Source organism: Syngnathus acus, chromosome 2 (genome assembly GCF_901709675.1).
Source record: "Syngnathus acus chromosome 2, fSynAcu1.2, whole genome shotgun sequence".
In the NCBI taxonomy this organism is placed as follows: Eukaryota; Metazoa; Chordata; class Actinopteri; order Syngnathiformes; family Syngnathidae; genus Syngnathus; species Syngnathus acus.
In genome coordinates this window covers 20,783,892-20,803,782 of record NC_051088.1, presented here as the reverse complement: position 1 = coordinate 20,803,782, position 19,891 = coordinate 20,783,892, and the positions used below count along the sequence as shown (strand labels likewise).

At 43.3% G+C, this 19,891-nt stretch overlaps 3 protein-coding genes across 14 annotated transcripts in view; all 3 read left to right on the top strand.

Annotated features, from left to right (window-relative positions):
* LOC119138236 (muscleblind-like protein 2a) overlaps positions 1–6,004 on the top strand; it is a 28,747-nt gene extending 22,743 nt beyond the window's left edge. For 5 of the 12 annotated variants that reach the window (XM_037278128.1, XM_037278137.1, XM_037278119.1 and 2 more), the window contains one exon: positions 3,150–6,004. In XM_037278128.1, coding sequence (XP_037134023.1) covers positions 3,150–3,274 — 125 coding nt within the window. In that variant the 3' untranslated portion in view covers positions 3,275–6,004. Of the gene's footprint in view, positions 1–369; positions 465–3,149 lie in introns of all 12 variants that reach the window. The other 7 variants (XM_037278147.1, XM_037278167.1, XM_037278196.1 and 4 more) reach the window with 2 other exon arrangements.
* A 714-nt stretch (positions 6,005–6,718) lies between these two features.
* On the top strand, positions 6,719–14,155 carry LOC119138290 (ras-related protein Rap-2a-like). Its single transcript, XM_037278282.1, has 2 exons — positions 6,719–7,358; positions 13,090–14,155. Exons 1-2 carry the CDS (start codon positions 7,045–7,047, stop codon positions 13,325–13,327), a joined length of 552 nt encoding a protein of 183 aa, XP_037134177.1. The 5' UTR covers positions 6,719–7,044; the 3' UTR covers positions 13,328–14,155.
* A 1,131-nt stretch (positions 14,156–15,286) lies between these two features.
* On the top strand, positions 15,287–19,593 carry mrpl39 (mitochondrial ribosomal protein L39). The gene is made up of 10 exons (XM_037278239.1): positions 15,287–15,439; positions 15,743–15,943; positions 16,017–16,156; positions 16,288–16,387; positions 16,586–16,653; positions 16,729–16,841; positions 16,919–16,984; positions 17,654–17,807; positions 17,994–18,041; positions 19,451–19,593. The coding sequence occupies exons 1-10, from the start codon at positions 15,403–15,405 to the stop codon at positions 19,523–19,525; spliced, it is 1,002 nt and encodes a 333-aa protein (XP_037134134.1). The 5' UTR covers positions 15,287–15,402; the 3' UTR covers positions 19,526–19,593.
* Positions 19,594–19,891: the final 298 nt, after the last annotated feature.

The following is a 19,891-nucleotide window of genomic DNA, read 5'->3' as shown; positions in this document are numbered from 1 at the left end:
GTTCCACGAAGAGAGCTAGTAAGTGAAACTCTTGAGTCACTCATGGCAACTGACTCAGTCCTCGATCCTAACTTGTGATTGTAATCTGCTTGTCTCCTCTTTTATCCTCATGGGTTTTTTTTTTCTCTTGTTTTCTTTTCCTTCCTCTTCCTCGCTTTGCCTTGTGAATGGTTGCATGCCATCTGCTGGTGTAACCCTAACGACGGCTTGCCGGCTCACTGTAACATCCGCCGCCATTACCACCGCCATCTGCGACAACAACAAACAAACAACAACACTGACACGCACGTGACACGCCTGTTTCCATGACTGTCATACTGCACCAACTCTTGCGCTCTCGCCCTGCTCTTTCTCATCCTCAAAACAAAGTCCCAATGATGTACAGTGCTACGCCTGCTACTGTCTCTGCAGCAACAACTCCAGCCACAAGTGTCCCCTACGCAGCAACAGCCCAAGCCAATCAGGTTTGCTCTTTTTAAAGCTTTCTTTCATCAGTCCCCGGAGCTCTGAAGAAGTCTTGCCCTCAAATACAAAGTGGTCGTAATGCCACGCCAAGCCCCTCCTTCTCTTCCACCATTTTGGTGCCACTCAAGCAAGTGGGAGTCTCCCAGGGGAGCAAAGGAGCCTCCTGCACGGCCTATCAAATTTCCCGAGAAATACTTTGGCGCTTTGGTCAAGTACTTCTTCAGAGCTCCCACATTTGCAATGTAGTAGTTGCGCTATGTAGCACCACTTCCTGGTTCTGTTCTGCATGTTTTTTTGTTTTGTTTTCACGTCTCTGATTGTCCAATACTTTACTCCCCTCCATCTTGCAGCAGGGGAATCACTTGTTATTGCCTGTGTGCTACGCAACCACACACAGTTAGCACATTCATATACATACATTCGGGACATACTGGTTTCAAACTTGTTCTGCGTTATAAATAGTGTGACATCTTTGCAGTGCGAAATCACTTGCCAAGTGCTGACATTATGTCCTGGCAAGCAACACAAACAGGATAAACTCCTTTTGCGGTCAGAATCCACAGTAATTTTAAATGTTGCTTTTTCCTTTCTTCTTCTTCCACTGTTACATTTAATTGTGACATTAATCGTCAGTCACCACAGACTGTAATGTGTTGCTATTAAAACAACAAAGCTGTCAGAATGTTATCCAGAACACTTTGTTTATCATTATGGTTAAAACTAAAGCGAGTAGTAGCCCGAGGATGGATTTACATTGCATGGTTGAAGTGACAGTCCCAATTTTTTGCTCAATTGGGATATACATATATCGTGTCAGCGCAAAGAGGAAAAGAAAATACATGGAATCAAAGATGTCCTCATTTCAGAATCAGGCCGCCTTCATATGAGGATATAAATCTGCTAACCACTCAGATATCTGCCAGTCCAAGCGCCAGTGGAGCATTAACGCAGACCGGATACAAACCAGCAATGCAAGCTTGACCTCATCCGTCTGTTCCGTTGAGTGACGTAAACTACTCTTTCCAAACCTTCATTGTACCAAGGCGCATATTTCACATTGGAAAAAATGTCACGGTACACCACTTCGGAAAATCAATAACACAGAGATTATTTGTGTACTTTCTTTCATTCATTCATGCTTAGAAAATGCACTGATCGCCCACGTGCGAGTAATGGACTGGCACTGTCTCCACATTTAGGAGCAAAATGCATTCAGGGGAAGTCTGAAGCTCTGCAAACAACAAGTTTTCCCTTCTAATGTGGGCCAGTTGATCAATTAGCGCATTTCCCAAGAGATCCAGCAATGTCCGCCTTATTCAGTGCACGAGATGATGTGAGAGTTGTGCCAGGCTGCTTTACCATATCAAATACCCTGAACCCCTGACAGTTCTTAGCTGAGAAGAACATCACCACGCTGGAGATAGCCTCCTCACTCACCCAACCTGGTTCAGGGATTTTTTTGTGTGCAATCATTAGTGACGATCTGGCAATGTTTGTCATTTCCTGCCACATGTGAGCTCAGTGGGGACATTTCCAGTAATTGTCTGCAGGAAGTGGTGCCACAATTTAAACGTGCATCTGGGATGAGAGAAAACGGTGATGTCATTCTGTCTGCCACCGTGTGACCTCGCGGCTGGCCCCTCCCCTCTCAGGAGAGATGGTTTCCGTGGCAACATTGAATAAACAATTATTTTTAGATGCTGCTAAGACACACTGGCCACAACTTTAGGTACATATTAAAGACACCTGCTCTTATCTGTCTCAATCACATATGCGTTTGACATGAATGGACAAAGTATATATACTCACTTTTACACATAAAGACAGTCAACATTTAAAATGCTTTTACTTTTACTAGCTATTGGACGTAGGTTACAAATTATACGGCAGCGCCCCCTTCTGCCGTAGGCTGGATTTTTATCCCATGACACTCCCCAAGTGACACGACTCCTTCCCGAAGAAAAAACTATAAAGCTATTGTCAAAATTATTTTTCCATTTAATTTATTAGCTGGTTGTGGGCAGGATCAAAAAGCCATTCGTAAGGGTTCTTAAGCCCTATTTGAAATTTTAAATAATATTTAGGAATCACTTTCACCACAGCTCCGGTTACATTTTCTCTCAGGACACCCGTATTTTACACATAAAATATGTATTTGTATTTTGTGCATGTATTATTTGAGATTTCATGGAGGGAAAGAGATTAATCTGTATTTAGATACCAATTGTGATCGGGTTGTGACGTACTGCGGCCGAAAAACTGGCTTTCAGAGATCACAGTCTGTGAATTTGGACACAGCACGAGTTTGTGCTGCATATGTTTTATGTCAGGCACTCTGTTTGGGCAGCTCAGGTTTTGAGAAGACATTACGTTTGTTTGCAGCAATTATAATTTCTGTTTCAGTTGGTTTTATACAACTGGGCCATCATTTCCGCTACTTCATTTCTGATGGGCAATTTGAGCATCTGTGCATGCAGATTGTTTTCATGTTTTCCATATGGAATACAACTGAACTGTGCATCCAAACACTGACCTGCGGAGTAGAGATTTGTCTCTCTCCTATGAGTAATTGGATAAAGGTCCACAGAAAAATAAATGTTTTGATTCTGAGGAAAATGCAATTGTGTGCTGGGTAAAATATCTCAATAAATGTTTCTCTCTGTCTTTGTGTGTCTCCCCTGCAGATCATTCTAAAGTAAACGCCACAAAAGCGCTGGATTGTGAAGGAGGTGCACTCCAAAACCCCAATCTGCTCACGTGTAAATACTATTTTACCTCTCCCATAGAGGTGCAGCAACCTGCATGCTAAGAGTCTCACACATGAATGCACTTATGGCAGTGTCAGTGCAACACACAGGCACCACATAGTGTGTATGATTTTTTTTTTTTTAGTGACTCTAACATATGGTAATGTACGTATTGTGGTTGACACAGAATAGGCACACCACATTGAAACCCTTTCTTGATTATTTATTTGAGGAATTTCCACACAATTTCTGTCCTTGTTTAGTAAACAACAATATGCTGGATTTGCACTTTGACGTTATGGTGCACTCTATTGTACTTAGAGTTAGACAGTCACGGGAAACTTGTAACCACACTGACACGCTTTGATGGCCTCAAGTGTTTTTGTCCAGTGGTGTGAGAGTGGCTCTCCTCAGAATGGAATGTGGCAGCTCAAAAGGGGTCCCCGCACATACTGCATCTGCCCTCGATGACCTGAATCGTATCAACCCTGGAAGCATTTTGCCAAAGCCCGACCTGGAGAAGATGTTTTTTTTTTTTTTTTTTATCATGTCCCAAAGCTGCTTGGAACAACAACAACACAACGATGATTTGCGGAGGTGCCGCCTTTTTAAACTGCATCCAGCTGGGGTGGTCGGCTTGGTGCTCCGAGTCAGTGCCAAGGACTTGATGGGGCTTAGTCCCAGACATCCCAAGCCATGTGTGTATGTGCGTGCGCATGAGAACGGATAGTCTGCCGGCAGACATGGGAGCATGGCGGACTCGGTGACGGCATGTTTTGGTGCTTAACCAAATGCTGAAGACTTGAACTCGAGGGCTACCTGGCTCCACAATCACCCGCAATTCTCTTTCACCCTAGAAAACTGTAGAAGTGCCTAAACATGCTCACCTGGATGATAGCCAGTTGCAGACAAGCTGGTGTCACGTTTAGCGTGGGGGAAGAAAAAAATATATTTTTTTCTACCAACTGTCCATTGAGATCACAAGTGTCTTTCTGGATCACCAACTAGCTCTCACAATGTACCATCATTTATTACCCGTAATTTACAAGAGGAATATATAAGTGAGAAGGTTAAAAAAAAAAATCTTGCGTGTAATGTATATATGTAATTTAGTTTCTGGTTATAGAATTGTGTTTAAAGTTTGTGCTATGTGTGCTTTCAAAATATGTTTGGACTCGGCTCCACCTGCACTTCAAGCAAGTCAAGGACATGAAATGTTCTTGTGTTGTTTTTTTTTAAACCAATCGGCATATTTCATAGTGTAATAAGTTTTAAAGATAATTTAGGAAAAACTATTTTTATTTGTGTTTGTTCTAGCCCAAAACAAATGTAATTTCATGGTGCTTGATGACCATTGACAATCCACAACTTTGGGTTTCATTCTCCTTGATTGTCTTCATGCATCTCGTTGTGTGTTTTATTTGTGATTGGGGCTTAAAAGGTTTACTCTTAATTTATCTTTACTCTTTATTGATCTTCGCCCTCACGTTAATTACTATGTTGTAAAAATATTTGAAATGAATGTAACTTATTGAGCTGTGTCACACCGTGCTTTGTCAGCGGTGTGGAGGTGGAAGCTTCCAAGTCCACCTATAGACTGCTGGAAGCTGCTAGACCTAGATGGCCTTCTTGCTGGAAAGAGGGAGGAAAAAAAATAATAATAATGATGTTTCAGAAGTGAGAGTGTAGGAATAGAGTTGCTTGTGTTGTTGGAGAAACAAAAATATGTTTATTGTATAGATGACATTTTAGCCGAGAAAAAAAAGAGAAGGAAAACTTTTAAAAAGGGTGTACTCTGGTATGCTAGTATTTCATAACAATATTAAGTTGTTGCTGTGGCAACCAAATGTTGCAGTTGCTAAACTTTGGTATTTTTGTAAAAGACATTGTTTGACCTACCCCCACCGAATTACGTACACAAGTTAGATCGTAGTCAAGACATTAACATTTCTTATTCTTCACTGAGATTGTAACCACAAACTAATATTTTCACTAGAAAACAACAGCCACTGTAGAGCTGTGACACTCACTAGAATGAATCACCATATAAGTATATAATTATGTACACACAATAACAAAATCTATCAATGTTGATAAGGACCTTCAGGCTCTTCACTGATTTGATTTGTTCAGTGTAATGCGAGAGTTAAGGATAGCACTTTTCACACTGGAGATTTGCAACAGTCAACCATGTGTTTTTTAAGTGAATGTAGTTGCGGGGGCGGTGCACTTGAGACGTCCTTGTTTTACCCACAAAGTCCTTGACGTGTATTTTAAGCATAGACAGTGGATGGTAAGAGAAGGCCAACGGAAGAACTTTGGTTCTCTGAGCAGACTCTGGGTATCCAAATTCATTGCCTTATCTGAAGTCTGTTGCGTGTATATTGTTTTTTTTTTGTAAACTATTTGTAGAGACGTTCTTTACTCGACCCCTTCGTAATTTCATTTCAAATAAAGGAATAACTATTGCTATGTGAAGCCATGTTTTTTGAGTGGAAGCCAAAATGGCTGAGTACAACGGAGTCACCAGTCGAGGATAAGGAACTTGTTGACCCCTGTGTGAGAAAGTGTAATTCATTGTCTTGGCCAACAGAGGGGGCCACACGCGAGACGGTTGGAGACTGTGCCATCCTTGCTTCTGTGCGCCCAATCAACCATTCAATAGTTTTGCTGTAATCTTTTTGGGAGAAATGTATTCTTTATATTATGTTCCTTTTAGTCAAATGTGCTTTGGTTCCAGCGAGGTAGTGTAAATTCTATCGAAAGAAAGAAATAAAAGTCAATGTCACCTTTGTGGTTGTCTCTCATCACTCCATGGGAAAGCTGGGCCAGTTGAAATGCTACATAAAAATATTATCCATAACAAGAAACATTTACCATAATACTCCACCAAATAGTAATATTTTAAAAATATATCGGAATGGTCCTCAGCAAGGACGGCTCCAGGGTTTTTTTTCTCTATAGACTCAGAAATAGTGGGGGGCTATGAAACCAATTCATTAATATATTTTATTCATGATTACTGAAAATGGAAAACACTTAAGTCATAACAATATGCAACAATATAATCGTACTTGTTTATCGGACTAGCCTAGACTAACGCAATTGTAAATTCATGATTACTGAAAATGAAAAACACTGGATGGAAAATACTTCTAGGTCATAACAATAATCATTTTGTTAATTAGACTGAGAGATTATTCAGATTTTTTGACTCCAAATAAGAGAACCATCATTACTAAAATCACCCTTGGATTAATTGTGTTCCATTTATCAATAATCTACTTTACTGAGTGTCAAGTATAACTAGTCTGTTATTGGCAATGTTTATGTGATATTTTCCGTTGTATTATTTTCTAATGTTACTTTATGTTTACGTTACAGTGCAGCTCGTGGGTGTACCTAATAAAGTGTCCGGTAAGAGTTACCTCCCTTCTATTATACGTGACATGCCGGAAACGTCTGCCTGATGCACGGAATCCAAAGGCGTGGATTCCCTGCACTTTTTTTTTTTTTTTTTTTGTCTTCTCGGGGACAAAAAGACATTCGCCTTCCTTTCCACTGATCGTCGCTGCACACTGAAGGGGGAAAATGTCGTTTTAGCTCATTTGCAAGATGTGCAGCCGCCTCGTTTCTAATTATAGCCAGTCTTATTTCTGCCTATTGCATTATGGATGCCCGTGGAAGGGGGTTCCGTCCAGATAGCGTGGGAACGTCTCCGTAGAGGCTGAATGCAACATCCCCTCCGCCTGCACCGCATTCGGCGCGTCGTGGCCGCGGCGTGAGCGCACAACGCGAGGTCGGGATGTGGCGGATGTGAAAGCGGGGCGCGATGCGGGAGTACAAAGTGGTGGTGCTCGGCAGCGGCGGGGTGGGCAAGTCGGCCCTGACCGTGCAGTTCGTCACCGGAACATTCATCGAAAAATATGACCCGACCATCGAAGACTTCTACCGGAAGGAGATCGAGGTGGACTCGTCCCCGTCGGTGCTGGAGATCCTCGACACGGCCGGCACCGAGCAGTTCGCCTCCATGCGGGACCTTTACATCAGGAACGGCCAAGGCTTCATCCTGGTCTACAGTCTGGTCAACCAGCAGAGCTTTCAGGACATCAAACCCATGAGGGACCAGATTATCAGGGTCAAGAGGTGAGTTTGCAATTTGCAGGGTGTGGACTGACGGACAGACAGACAGACAGACAGACAGACAGACAGGTAATATTCTACTGTAAACTAAGCAGCATCAGGCTAGCTTAGTACTTGGATGGGAAGCTTGAAAGCAAAAAAAAAAAATGGGAAGAAGATAAATTCATAAATAAACACAATGAGTACAGTGACATTTTGTGTTAAAAAGCAGCTGCTGAGCCCTGCGGTTATACACTCGCACACATGACTAGCTCGGGATGTTCTTCTGATCACTTAGTTCAGACCATTACTCAACAAAACCACTGAGCTCATCCCACAAGCACAGTTGGGCCTTATCTTGGATGGCTTTCATAAGATGACAAGACTGTAAAAAGTCCCTTTGAAACATCATGTGACTAACGGGGCCTTGTAGTGCTCAACACTCACTGATCTATTATAAACAGTTTGGGATGAGGAATGTTTGATGAGCAATTCAAAAATATGCAAATTTTGCTCCTGGTGCATTTAAGTCAAGTCAAAGTAATAAAAGGTCACGTTATCAGATGTCTCTGCAATTATGCTAAGGTGATGATTCCGGGGTGGAAGTTGTGTCGAGTGTAATAAAGCCTCCCCAATGGGCTCGGAAAACAATTGAGCCAAGAATCTGTTCAATTCCTGAGATAGCAAATTCTCACATGTGGTCAACTTAGCCTTGGAGAGCGTTTTAAGATGAGCAGCTATGTTGTGATGAGTAGCTCAACTAAAGATATTTTTGCATCATTTTGCTGAGAATCAAAATAACCTGAATGGGAAAAAAAAATTCTGTTTCAGTGTAATGTGTGTGTTTGTGTGTATGTATGCTGTGCACAAATGAGTCGTAATTCGACCACTCGTTCGATTGGGCATGGCATAATGAATATTGATTTATATTTTTTCTCACTCGGATGAGATGGTGTGACATCACAGCAACAGCCGTTTTGTTGTTAGCGCTAGTCTGACAGTTACGGACCAACTGTACCCCGACACCATCAGTGACTCACATAATAATTTATTCAGGGTGGTTATTGTTACTGGTTATTGTTTTGGTCCAATTTTAGATCGTATTGTTTTTTGGTAGTTGGCTCAAAGCTAACCAAAGCGCCGGCGGCATCCGTGTAAATAAAATGGCAGTTCCGGTGATGGCAAGTCTCATCCGAATCCACAAAATTATAAATCGATAATCGATTATGCCATGTCTAATCGAACAAATGAACAAATTATGATATGTTTGTGCGCAGCACAGGTGCCCACCAAGTGTGCATGTGGCATATGAATAGTACATACCCTTATTTCACACAACTCTGCTTCTCAAGTGGCTTCTTACGCTGTAAGAGACGCATTCTTATATAATCATAACATCTGTCTGATTAGTCTATGCTTGTTGGGTTTTTTTTCCTTCCAAAACGCACCATTTAGAATGAGAAGAATGGAGGGTTCAACAAAAAAGATGGCCCTGCACATTCAGACTGAGATTCAGTACAAATGCTATATGAATTTAAAAATTACATTAATGTCATTTTGATATTTATGCTACGTAATTACCTTAGCAATGCCTTGGAAAGTCATACACACTTTATGATGATTGCCAATTTGTTCTCATTTAAGACTTTATTTACAGTAAATACAATATAAAGTAAATGTATTTGTTTTTTATGCCCAAATCCATTTTATGCTCAATTAAAATGCCATTCAAGAACAGAGTGCAGGTAAACGTAAAGTGTCAAATAAGAACATGGAGTCACCTTTTGAAGACAAATGTGCAAATGGAGAAGGAACTGAAAGTTTTTGACACTGAGGGAAATTTTTATAGATAGTGTTGGTTCGGAGGTGCAGGGTTCAATTCCGGCTCCGGCCTTCCTGTGTGCGCCCGTGTGGGTATCCTCCGGGTACTCTGGTTTCCTCCCACATCCCAAAAACATGCTTGATAGGCCAATTGCCCCTTGGCGTGACTGTGACCAGTTCAGAGCGTCCCCCGCCTACTGCCTGAAAACTGCTGGGATAGGCTCCAGCATGCCCGTGACCCTCATGAGGACCATAACCGGTTCAGATTATGGATAAATGAGTGTTGATTGATTTGTGTTTGTATATGATCAGTTAGCAGCAGAGACAGTGTGACACCAGGGTGTGCAAAAGTGCTAGGTAAGCCCCGTCAGCGTTTTATTTAAAATCTGGGTTAGGCTCTAGCACACCCACAACCCTTTAAGCAGTTCAGAAAATGGATGAATGGATTCCAAAATAGTACCCGTCCATCCATCCATCCATCTACCGCTTATCCGGGCGGGGTCAGGTCGAGGATGCAGCAGCTTCAGCAGGGAAGCTCAACGTTCCTTCTCCACATCTACTTCTTCCAGCTAGTCCGGAGACATCCCAAGGTTTTCCCAGGCCAGCAAAAAGACAATGTGTTGAATTTCTATTCTATTTATTCAATTTTATTTTATCAAGTCGATGTATTCAGTTTATTTAAGTAAACTATACATCTACTTTAAAAATGTGAATAAATCCAACAAAAAATTCTTTCAGTGTAGTTTAGGACCGTTTAGATCAAACTGCAGGCTGGTTTCTTCCTTGTCATGTGCGGGGCCTCACAAGGTCCCATGATGATGATAACGACTCGCTGTTGGAGTCTGCTTTTACTGTAGGAAAAAAAGAAAAGACAATGCTTTTCCGTTGGTGCAGACGTTCCAACGAGCACCAGATGAATTTTGCAGCAGACGAGGGGCTCGATTGGCCCGTCGCAAAGAGTTAATAAGGCACCCTGTCCGCGTTGTGTTCGCGGGGCATCGACATCACGTTATGGACCCTTTAGGAGATCATCCTGCTGATCCAATTTTCTGCTGAGCCAGCCAACAACATGCGGTGAAGCTACATGAACCCACTCACCAGAACTTAATGGAATTGAGTTGGGTTTGAAGCCAAAAAGACATCAGGCGTCCATTAGGGAGTCGTGTAAACTGGAATGCGAGGCTCTTATGTGGGAAAGAATGTGTGCTGCAGACATCTGCTCTCACACGAGCTTGCATGCTATTCCATGGCGCAGGTTACAAAATAGCATTGTGCCATTCTGTGACTTCCAGCGTCATACTTTTTCCCGACACGCAATCGGATCATCTCGTTCCGCTTGTGCTGAATCGGTTGGGGGTGAAGCCGCTTCAAAGTTGCCTTTTCACGCTGCACTGATGCTGTGTCTAATAGCAGGAGGGGAGTGGGAACAGGGCGGAGACCAAAACAACGCATCTCAGGGGGCTCCCCAGTGTGGCCTCAAAGAAGCATTTGGACCTCAGGCTTTTAGCGTTGGCCAAGAGCAAAAAGCAAGTCATTAAAGCGGTCAGTCTTTTGGAAAGCAAGCAATGAAGGGACATCAATCAAGTGCATGCAGCCCACTAAACATGTTTCTCATATCTGTTGACCACCAATAATAAATAAATAAACTAATATTACTTCTCTGACTCTTTTGACGAGTCACGACAATGAGAAGGTGGTTGAAATTGTCACACCAGGTCTGCTGGACTGGTCCAATCTCTTTTTTTTTTAATTGCTAAGTTGCACAGAGAGCCAGACGATTAGTGGAGGACTTCTTCTAGAACTCACACACAACTTCTGATGTTGTGTGATTTGTTTGTGTATTTTTTGTGTGGCACACACAGATTGGCTCCAGCTAATTAGCAGCAGATGCAGAATTCTGCATTCAAGCCCTTCATCCTGATTTGTTTGCTGCTGCTTTGAGGCTTGTGAAATGGCAATTTTGCACAGCAGGTAGCTTTAATAAGGCTACGTCTGCCTTTAAGATATAAGCGAAAGATCCCAACTTTTTTTTTTTTTTTTTTTTTTTTGCAAGTAAACATTGCTGCTCTTTGTGTTATGTTCCCGGCACAGCAACCCTTAGCGGTAATTAGCTCCAACAAAAGTGTGACTCAGTATTTTAATGACAATGAAGAATGTTTATAGCTTTATAGCCACATTAAGAACAAACATGAAGGTTGGTGAGCTACATGGGCCCTCTAAGGCGCAGAGAAAGTTGCATCTCAAGTAGAAATTGTCAAATGTTAAACACACTTTACATTTAATTGTTTTTTTAGTTACAGTGAAAAATGCGCTTTTAACATGCAAACATATTAGCACAACTAAAATCATACCAAATAAAATGTATAATAGCTGGACTGAGACATATCTCCGTAAAAAAATCAATAACTGACGTTCAGATAGGGCAAGAACATGGGAAGTAAAATATATGACAACATTTAGAAGTGTCAATCGTTAAATAACCGATTATCAAAATCCTTGACTATCCAATGCAATACAAAACAACTTTAATTATGTCGTGCATTTTACGACAAAAGGGCGGCATGGCGGCACACTGGTTAGCACGTCCGCCTCACAGTTAGGAGTGTGCAGGTTCGATTCCACCTCCGGACATCAAATCGTCTTACAGACTTCCCGTGAGTCTAGTTAGTTGAAATGATCAGAGACTCCTGAGGTGCATCGCCTTCACATGATATTTTCCAACCAACTGCATCAAAGTGGCACCTTCTGTTTAATTGTGTAAGCGAACATAATTTGGCCAATTGATCGCTGACCCGCCAGTGTATTCCTACTGGGGGGCAACACGAGCATTCCAATGAAACACCACGCAGTAGACGGCGAATCCCTGCGAGGCAGAGCAGCGGCAGCGTGCAGCCCGGCATGGCAACAAGCAAGCTCTTCAGCCGCTACATCATTCCCTGTGTCTTTGTCGATATATTTAGAGTTTCTCCTCCGAGACTGTCAGCTTGCATTTGCCCACGTGGCTCTTGTCCTTGTTCACACCCTCAATGCACACACAGGTCGGATGACGAGCATGGCCACTCTTCCGTCCTTTGTAAGGGATGCGGCTGCCTTCCCTCCGGGATCTCGCAAAAGCAGAGGCAGGAAGCCACAAATCAGCATCCTATTGGTGGACACTACCTGGGGAAGAGTGTCAGTCAGACAACCAGCAGAAAAAAAAAGACAAAGAATTGGTAAACGTGGTTTCTAAAAAGAGTCAGTGAGGTGTAGAGAAGCACTTTCCATGCAGGCATTGTGTTCATGGTTGGAAAGTGAGCATGAATGGTTGGCTGGTTACTTTGTGTTCCCTACCATTGACTAGCACCAGTCACAAAGCGTGACAAGTGGATGCTAAGTGTGTAATACTTCATCCCATTGGAATTTCTCCGAATGTCAGAGACCTTTATCAACTCATTCACGGCCAGCCCAATCAAAACGAATCTTTGACGTCTATAGTCGTCAATGGTAGTGAATGAATAAAGAAGCTGTCTTTACTTCTCTCTCGCAGTAGCTGTTTTCAGTTAGTATTCCCGTTATCCATGACTCGCTCCAGGCTGGGGCTCCATCTAGCGATGGCCCAGGGGGGAAGAGAGACACGCGTATTGTGCAATAGCAATCGTTGGTAGATGATGCGTCACTTGCACGCCAAGCAAAGGCATTGTTACAGAGAGGTTTTCGTTTGTCGTGACAGTTCTCTAATGGGACCGCCCACAGATATTAGACACCCACGGAGGACTGGCAGCCTCCTGGGAAGCTGCTTTTGTCGCTTTCCTCTTGCTCCACTGTGCTTGGTTCTTGTGGTTTCAGCAACTGACAGTATGTAGGCCGACACTCGCCGCATCAATGAGTTTCGCTCGGAGGCACCGGGAAGGAAGTTCCTGTTTGTACCAAATATGGCTTTGTCTTTTCTTTCCAGGTACCAGCAGGTGCCGGTGGTGCTGGTGGGGAATAAGGTGGACCTGGAGGACGAGAGAGAGGTGTCGCCCGGCGAGGGCCAGGCGCTAGCAGAAGACTGGGGCTGCCCCTTCATGGAGACCTCTGCCAAGAGCAAGACGATGGTGGATGAGCTTTTCACCGAGATCGTGCGGCAGATGGATTTTTGCCCACTGCCAGACCGCAGAGAGGCGTGCTGCCCCGCCTGCAGCGTACAGTAGCGGGTTGACAGATCCCAAGACGTGGACAAATAAAATGATGATGAGAGAGTGAAGTTGGAGAGGACTCAAGGAAAAATGTCGCTGTTGCCATTTCTTATTTCCGTGTCAGTCACGCGCTTTGGCTGAGAGGCATGCTGGGAAATGTAGGAAAGCACCCGGTGAAGTAGACAATTGAGATGAAATCTAATCCCTTGGACACAGGGTGGATTTTCTTTTGAACTTCCACATCCATCAGCCCCCTCCTGGTAAACAGCCAATTTCAGGGGCTTTCCCAAAGGCGGCGCAGTGCCAAAAACCACCTTAAAAGCCATCAACAAAGAGGATCGGAGCCCTAAATCATTTTGGGAAGCCAAGAAAAAGACAGCGGCAAATATATAACATCTGTCCTGTTTCCTTTCTGCACTCCTCTTGACGGTGCAAAGATCAAACGGCAGATTTCTACACCGATGTCAAACAGCACCACTGTGAAGGTGTCACCCCAGAGGTCGGCCCAGCAGTCGGCCCGCCTAACAATGAATGAATGAATAGATGAATGAATGTCCCAAGAATAAAAAGCTGCACCTCTTGAGGAGACATCCCAAACATGGATGATGTGTGCATGAAGTCATACTCTCACGCTGACCTCGAGTACAATCTCACCCAAAGAGACAATGTCAATCAATCATTATTGAAATGTGCAGACACTTGACACCTTACAGATGATACAAATGCCTTGTATGCCTAACATGGTAGTGACAGTGTGTCTTGAATTGCATTAGTTAGTGGATCTCATCAACACTTATTTTCAACTCAAATAAATAAAAACATACATCTTTATGCACCACTGTATCATGTTGTTTTGTGTTCCTTTTCTCTGTGCAGTCAGTCCAACAACATGCGTGTTAATCTGGGCTCCACACACACTGATAATCTGGATGAAGTGCAGCCCGAATCTCCCTTAAAGTTTAAAAAAAGACCACATTAACATGTCAGTGAAATATTTTCCTTCGTGATAATCCTGCTGAGAGCAATTTCAGTCAGTAGTTGACAGTCATTAATTCAATATTACCAATAACAAATGCTTATGAAATAGTCAATAAGAAAGCGATCTGAAGCTAGAGAGAAGAAGATTTGACGCTAAATGAAGCACAAATTGATCATCTGACGGTTTGCTCTGGTTCTTCTACAACTACTCTTTGTTCTATTTGCACTTCTGGACCGTGCTGCTTTCTCACATGGTACCATGACAAGGTTGTTTGAGGGTAGGAATTTGCGATTGTTGATGGAGATATGGGACAAATCTTTCTTTATTTGCACCATCCTCAATTTCCATGCTAACTTCCAATAGTGGTCAAGTCAGGGCAACAATGAAGAAAGGAGAACTGTTTGCTCCATGTTCTTGATTAATTAGATTGTCACATCATTTATGTGTCACACAGCAATCATTTATATGTCTGAATTATGACTATTACAAAACATGTTGACTTTAAAATTCATTTTTCAAAACAACAAAACAAAGACTGCTTGAAATTAATACGGAGCAGAAAATATCCACATATTTTTCCGTCTGGCTATTATTTACTTGGAACCACTTGGCTCCATCCAAACTCTCTTCCAGTCTCCTAGTGAAAACAGACCTTCTTCTGCCGAGAGGCTTTGTGATGTGGTTGATTTATATTTCGTTCCTGCAGATGATGTCCCTGATTTGCTGCTGCGATTAGTTCCAGTTCTTTCCTGCAGATTTTGGACCTCAAACTCCAGCATTCGTCAAATTCCATTCAAGTGTCATTAATTAAAGTCTGTTTTAAAAAACCATGACGTGGCCTGCTACTTCACATGTATGATGTGACATTGACGCACCCTGATTTTCCATCTGTACGTGGAGGTAGCGGGTCGTTTACGTAAGCGTCGAACTCACAGCGCACAGCGACGCTTAGTGGACATAATTGTAACTGCGGTCTTGTGAGACAAACGGAACCTAAGCTTCATGATCTCGTTTCTTGCCGGACTCGATGTTGGTGCACAAGAACCTGGCATGGCGTCCTTCAATTTGAGACCGACGGAATAAACGAATAGTCATCGAAAACTACTTCACGATGCTGATTAAGACTGTATGCCAGCGAATCCAACGCCGTAAGTTGCAAACTACTAGAAATGACAAGTCGCATTAATAGAAATGAATAAGTAGTTGGTAGAAAGATGTAAAAGCATACCGATGCACCCCAAATAAATTCAACCTTCATCAAGAGTATTCTTAGCATAAACAGCAATTATTAAGAAAATATTTTTCTATATCAGGTATTAGTAATCAAGGGTCCTCAAATTACGACTTTGTTCTGTCCCAATTCCAATAGTATATTAAAGTTGGTGAGGTGTCTTCTAATTGATGTATACATCTGTTCATTCCAGCACCTGTCATTTTTTGGATCTTCGCAGGTTTCAGGTCGACTGCCGCAGCAGCAGTGCGTGTCGAGGCTCTCAGCCACCGCAATGCAGTCTTCTCCAGAGAACAGGCCCGGCAGCGGGCTCTCTACCCCCGTGTGGAGAAGATCGAGGTGTCCATGCAGGGGCCGGGGCTTGATGGTACTCTGCTCATCATGAACAGAGGAATGTCCACGCCGCTGAGCTGTGCCAGGCGTGAGTTAAAAGGACTGTTGTTCTCTTTTGCATGCATAGACTGTGAAAAAAAAAACTCCTGTATGTCGTGCAGACCTGACAGAGCATCACGTGACCAACTCTGCTTTGGCCCTCGTGGATGGCGAACCTTGGCCTCTCCACCAGCCGCTCACTCACTCCTGCACGCTTACGTTGCTCACATTCAAAGACAGCGACCCCACGTTGGTCAACCAGGTGAACTGTGGAAGTCATTTCTATTTAAAGGAGACATTATCTTGCCCAAATTGAGTCGATTTGCATGTGCCACTAGAAGTCTTCACTGCTCCTAAAAATTAGCCAACCTATGCCCTTTTCCCCATCGACAGGCATATTGGCGTTCCTGTGCGGCCCTTCTCGGTCAGGTGCTGGAGATGGCGTTCAAGGACCAATTGTCTGTGGAGTTGCTCTGCACACCAGAGGTGCCAGGTATGCTGCTTTAAACCCACTGAGGGGCGAAGTGTTTGAAAGGTCGCAAATGTTATTTTTGAACTCGTATAAAAGTGTAAGTGGCTCAAAACACGAAAGCCATTCACAGTTGCAAACGTTCGCCGCTCAGTGGTTGTTTATATTTGAGCTCATCTGGATTTGTCCTGCAGCTTGTTTCACTCATAAATTCCCCCGCAGTTACATCAGGGGCTTTTCTTTGTGACTTTGTCCTGGACCCTCAGCTGGACTCTTGGACTCCCAATGAGGTTTCATGCCTTTGGTGTATTCGCCTTTGCGCTTCGGAACTCCCAGGATCTCACATGCCTGTGCTTGTGCTCTAGGAGTCATTGCGTTCTCTGACAAGAGGGGCTCAGCAGCTCATCTTCCAGGACTTTCCCTGGGAGCCTCTGGAGGTGGTCCCCTCTCTGGCACTTGAAGTCTTCTCACACAGCAGGTAAATGGATCAGACGATGATGTCGCTCAATTTTGTTACTTTTGAGGTCAATTACACAATTTATCTCGCCATTTCAGGTGTCAGCAAGAAGCGGTAGAGCAGAGGGCAGCCCAGAATCCCAAAGGGACAGTGACACTTTACAGGTGACATTGCATACACACCAGAGCATGGTTGTATTTACAGACTGAATTCTCTTTGTACAGATTTATATGAAGCTGCATCTACATACTGTATAAATAGCCAGTCGTGTAAGAAACTAAATCACATCTGTGATTACATTCAAGACATGAAACGAATATTGAAGACTAAACAACAACAACACAAAAACAGACGACGCTCAGTAAAGTCAATAACACAATCAATGTTACATAACCTGTGGTTGGCCTGGGTTGAGAGGGATTGAGTCGTAAACAAAAACTCATTAATTAGCTGTCGTTAGCTTATTATACAATGCTTGCGCGCGTGCGTGTGCATAGTACATCGTACTAAAACGTACTTAAAATGTAAAAGTGGAAATGAAAATAAATAGAAAAATGAATATTAATAGAATATTACTGATAGCAGTCAATATAATAAAACTGCACTATTTTCTGCCGCAGACAATGTCAACACGAAATATTAATTAATTCATAGACAGCAAAGAAATACCTAAATAAAGAACACGTATACCAACGTTGACTGCTGAACTTGATGCTTGTTACAAACGATTCATTATTATTGCCATTTAAAACTAAAATACTACAAACTGCTGTTTTGGTCAGAAACAATGAAAAATGACAAGCTCAAGGTGACTCTGTCTGTCTACTCTCTAGATGTGGGGACCATGTCCTTTTGAGCGGGGGCCCCCTAGTGGCCCGAACAGGTCTGTGCTTCCAGTACGAGGTGACAGCGCTCCACAGCCTGGGAGCAGGGCGCTGGGGCCTCCATCGGCGAGCACAGGGCCTCTCACTGCCTATGCAGCTGGAGGTAGGATGGATGCTGCTTTTATCATTTTGCAATTGCAAATGTAAAGAACACAAGGGAAAACTGTGATTTTGAGTTTAGCAGATGGCTACGAGTGAGATGTTGCTCTCAGATATGTTAACTGTCAAGTGCGATTGCCAAGAATTTTGTGTCCATGTGAGTGCTCGTCACGTTGTCTCGTTCGCGCAGGCCCACCACACAGTCTGGAGGAAACTGAGGCAGCGGGCAGAGAAACTGGTGAGAGCAAACATTCCCGTTTCACACGCACATCCAACAGAGAAAACATCAAAGCGAAAGCAAAGCTGCCAACTCAGGCAGGGACGTTACTTGCGAGGCAGCGCTCGGGTCTCCATGCTTGATGCTTGTCCAAATTAGCGCTTGTTCTAAATCCAGCCAGGCCCTTTACCCTGGATGCCCCTCATCCCTCCAGATTTCACACTGTAGCCAGAGGTTAGGATTTAACGTCATCTTTTTTTTTATGGCTTTGCATTTACGTTTCTGGCACAGGCTGGGAAAGGACTCTCATGCTTTGCATGAAGGACAAACCGCCTCTTTCTGAAGTTAACATCAAACACACCAATGAAGGAGCCAGTAAAAAAAAAACTATTTTTAAATCTCTCCAGACACTCCACGAGGTGCATCGCGACACAAGTCGATTCTAACTGAAGATGCATAAATCTTTGCTATTTAAATTAGGCTGAGTTAATTTTGGATGGAGCCATCTAGGCAGAATATATTCTGCTGCTGCTGCTGCTGCAGCCTTTCTGGCATTCCCTGTGCTTCACTGGCTGACTGTCCAGTGCAGGGAAAAGACTACTCATTAATAGGCACACTTGATTTGGCAGCCGATGACATACTATGCTCGGCGGCCTACATTTCCTTTTCACGGGGCCACTGTTATTTGGGGAATTGAAACTGCGCTTTGTTAACGACAAGCGTATGGAGTTGGATGAACGTCAAAAGTAAATGATATGTGGATCAGTTCTTGGTGGAGTTCTGACACGCACGGGATTAGCATGGAGAACCGCCGCTCTGTTTTATGGCTTTGGAGGACGTCATTTCACCCAGCTTGCAATGTTAGCGTGTCCCTTTTGTCCCAGAGCATCACTCTCACAATCACGAGCGGAGCTATAAACTGAAGCCGCCTTGCTGAAGGATGCGATGCGATTGATGTCATTTCTTTTTCCAAGACGGGACGCTAGTGTGTTAATCATTTTGTCTGTCCAAATACACAAATGATAAAGAATTTAGTCATACTTGACATCAACTCTTCACGCTGGTTCAAATCATTCACTCTGGAGGGGTGCTTCTATTTCATGCAAACGGAGAGTACATCTTTTGTTACCAGCTAGCTAGCATGCCGCTAACTTCGGATCGGGCCCCACAAACGAATTATGTTGGAAATATACGTCTGCTCTACCCCAGGAGATGTCAATTTCTTTTGCATAAGACTTGTTTATTTTAGTTGAAGTGTTTATATGGCACATTGTCATTTTGTTTGAGTTCCACGTAAACCTGATGTCATACAACGGAAAGTCTATTATGTCACCTTTTGATAATTACAATTGACAGTATAGATTTATCGTATACAACAGTTTGAAGCAAAAGATTAAAAAGACCAAAAATATCCTGTTTTCGGCCCACAGGTGGAGGTGCAGCCGCCTCCGGAAGCGACTCCGCCCCCTGTTGTTGCTCCCGCTCCACAATTAAGCAACCAGTAACATCTGAATTCTACACTCGCCATGTATTGTCTGAACAATAAAAATTGACAAAACAAAGTGCTGAATAAGCTCCGCTTGTTTTCAATGAAATCAAATCAATGGTCTTGTTGTTGAGCGGATGGTGTTGGAACTATTGGGAGTGTGTGTTCCGCACGTGTGCTTGAGCAATTTGCGACAACAAACGCAGAGTGTTTGCAGCGAGATTGTCTGGTTGGCAGCTGTCGTGTACGTCACTTGTCAGCCCGACGGCTGTCGCCTCTGACACATGATGCTCAACACTCCTGCTTTCTGTCAGCTTTGTACACTTTCACTTGTTAATAATGTATATGTCGAGTGGCAGTATGGAGGATCAACTCATTAGCTTTT

Coding starts and splice junctions, on each gene's coding strand:
- LOC119138290 (XM_037278282.1), top strand. CDS start 7,045: ATGCGGGAGTACAAAGTGGTGGTGCTCGGCAGCGGCGGGGTGGGCAAG. Junction 7,359..13,089: donor CAGATTATCAGGGTCAAGAG/GTGAGTTTGCAA, acceptor TTTTCTTTCCAG/GTACCAGCAGGTGCCGGTGG.
- mrpl39 (XM_037278239.1), top strand. CDS start 15,403: ATGCTGATTAAGACTGTATGCCAGCGAATCCAACGCC. Junction 15,440..15,742: donor ATGCCAGCGAATCCAACGCC/GTAAGTTGCAAA, acceptor GGATCTTCGCAG/GTTTCAGGTCGACTGCCGCA. Junction 18,042..19,450: donor GGCAGCGGGCAGAGAAACTG/GTGAGAGCAAAC, acceptor TTCGGCCCACAG/GTGGAGGTGCAGCCGCCTCC.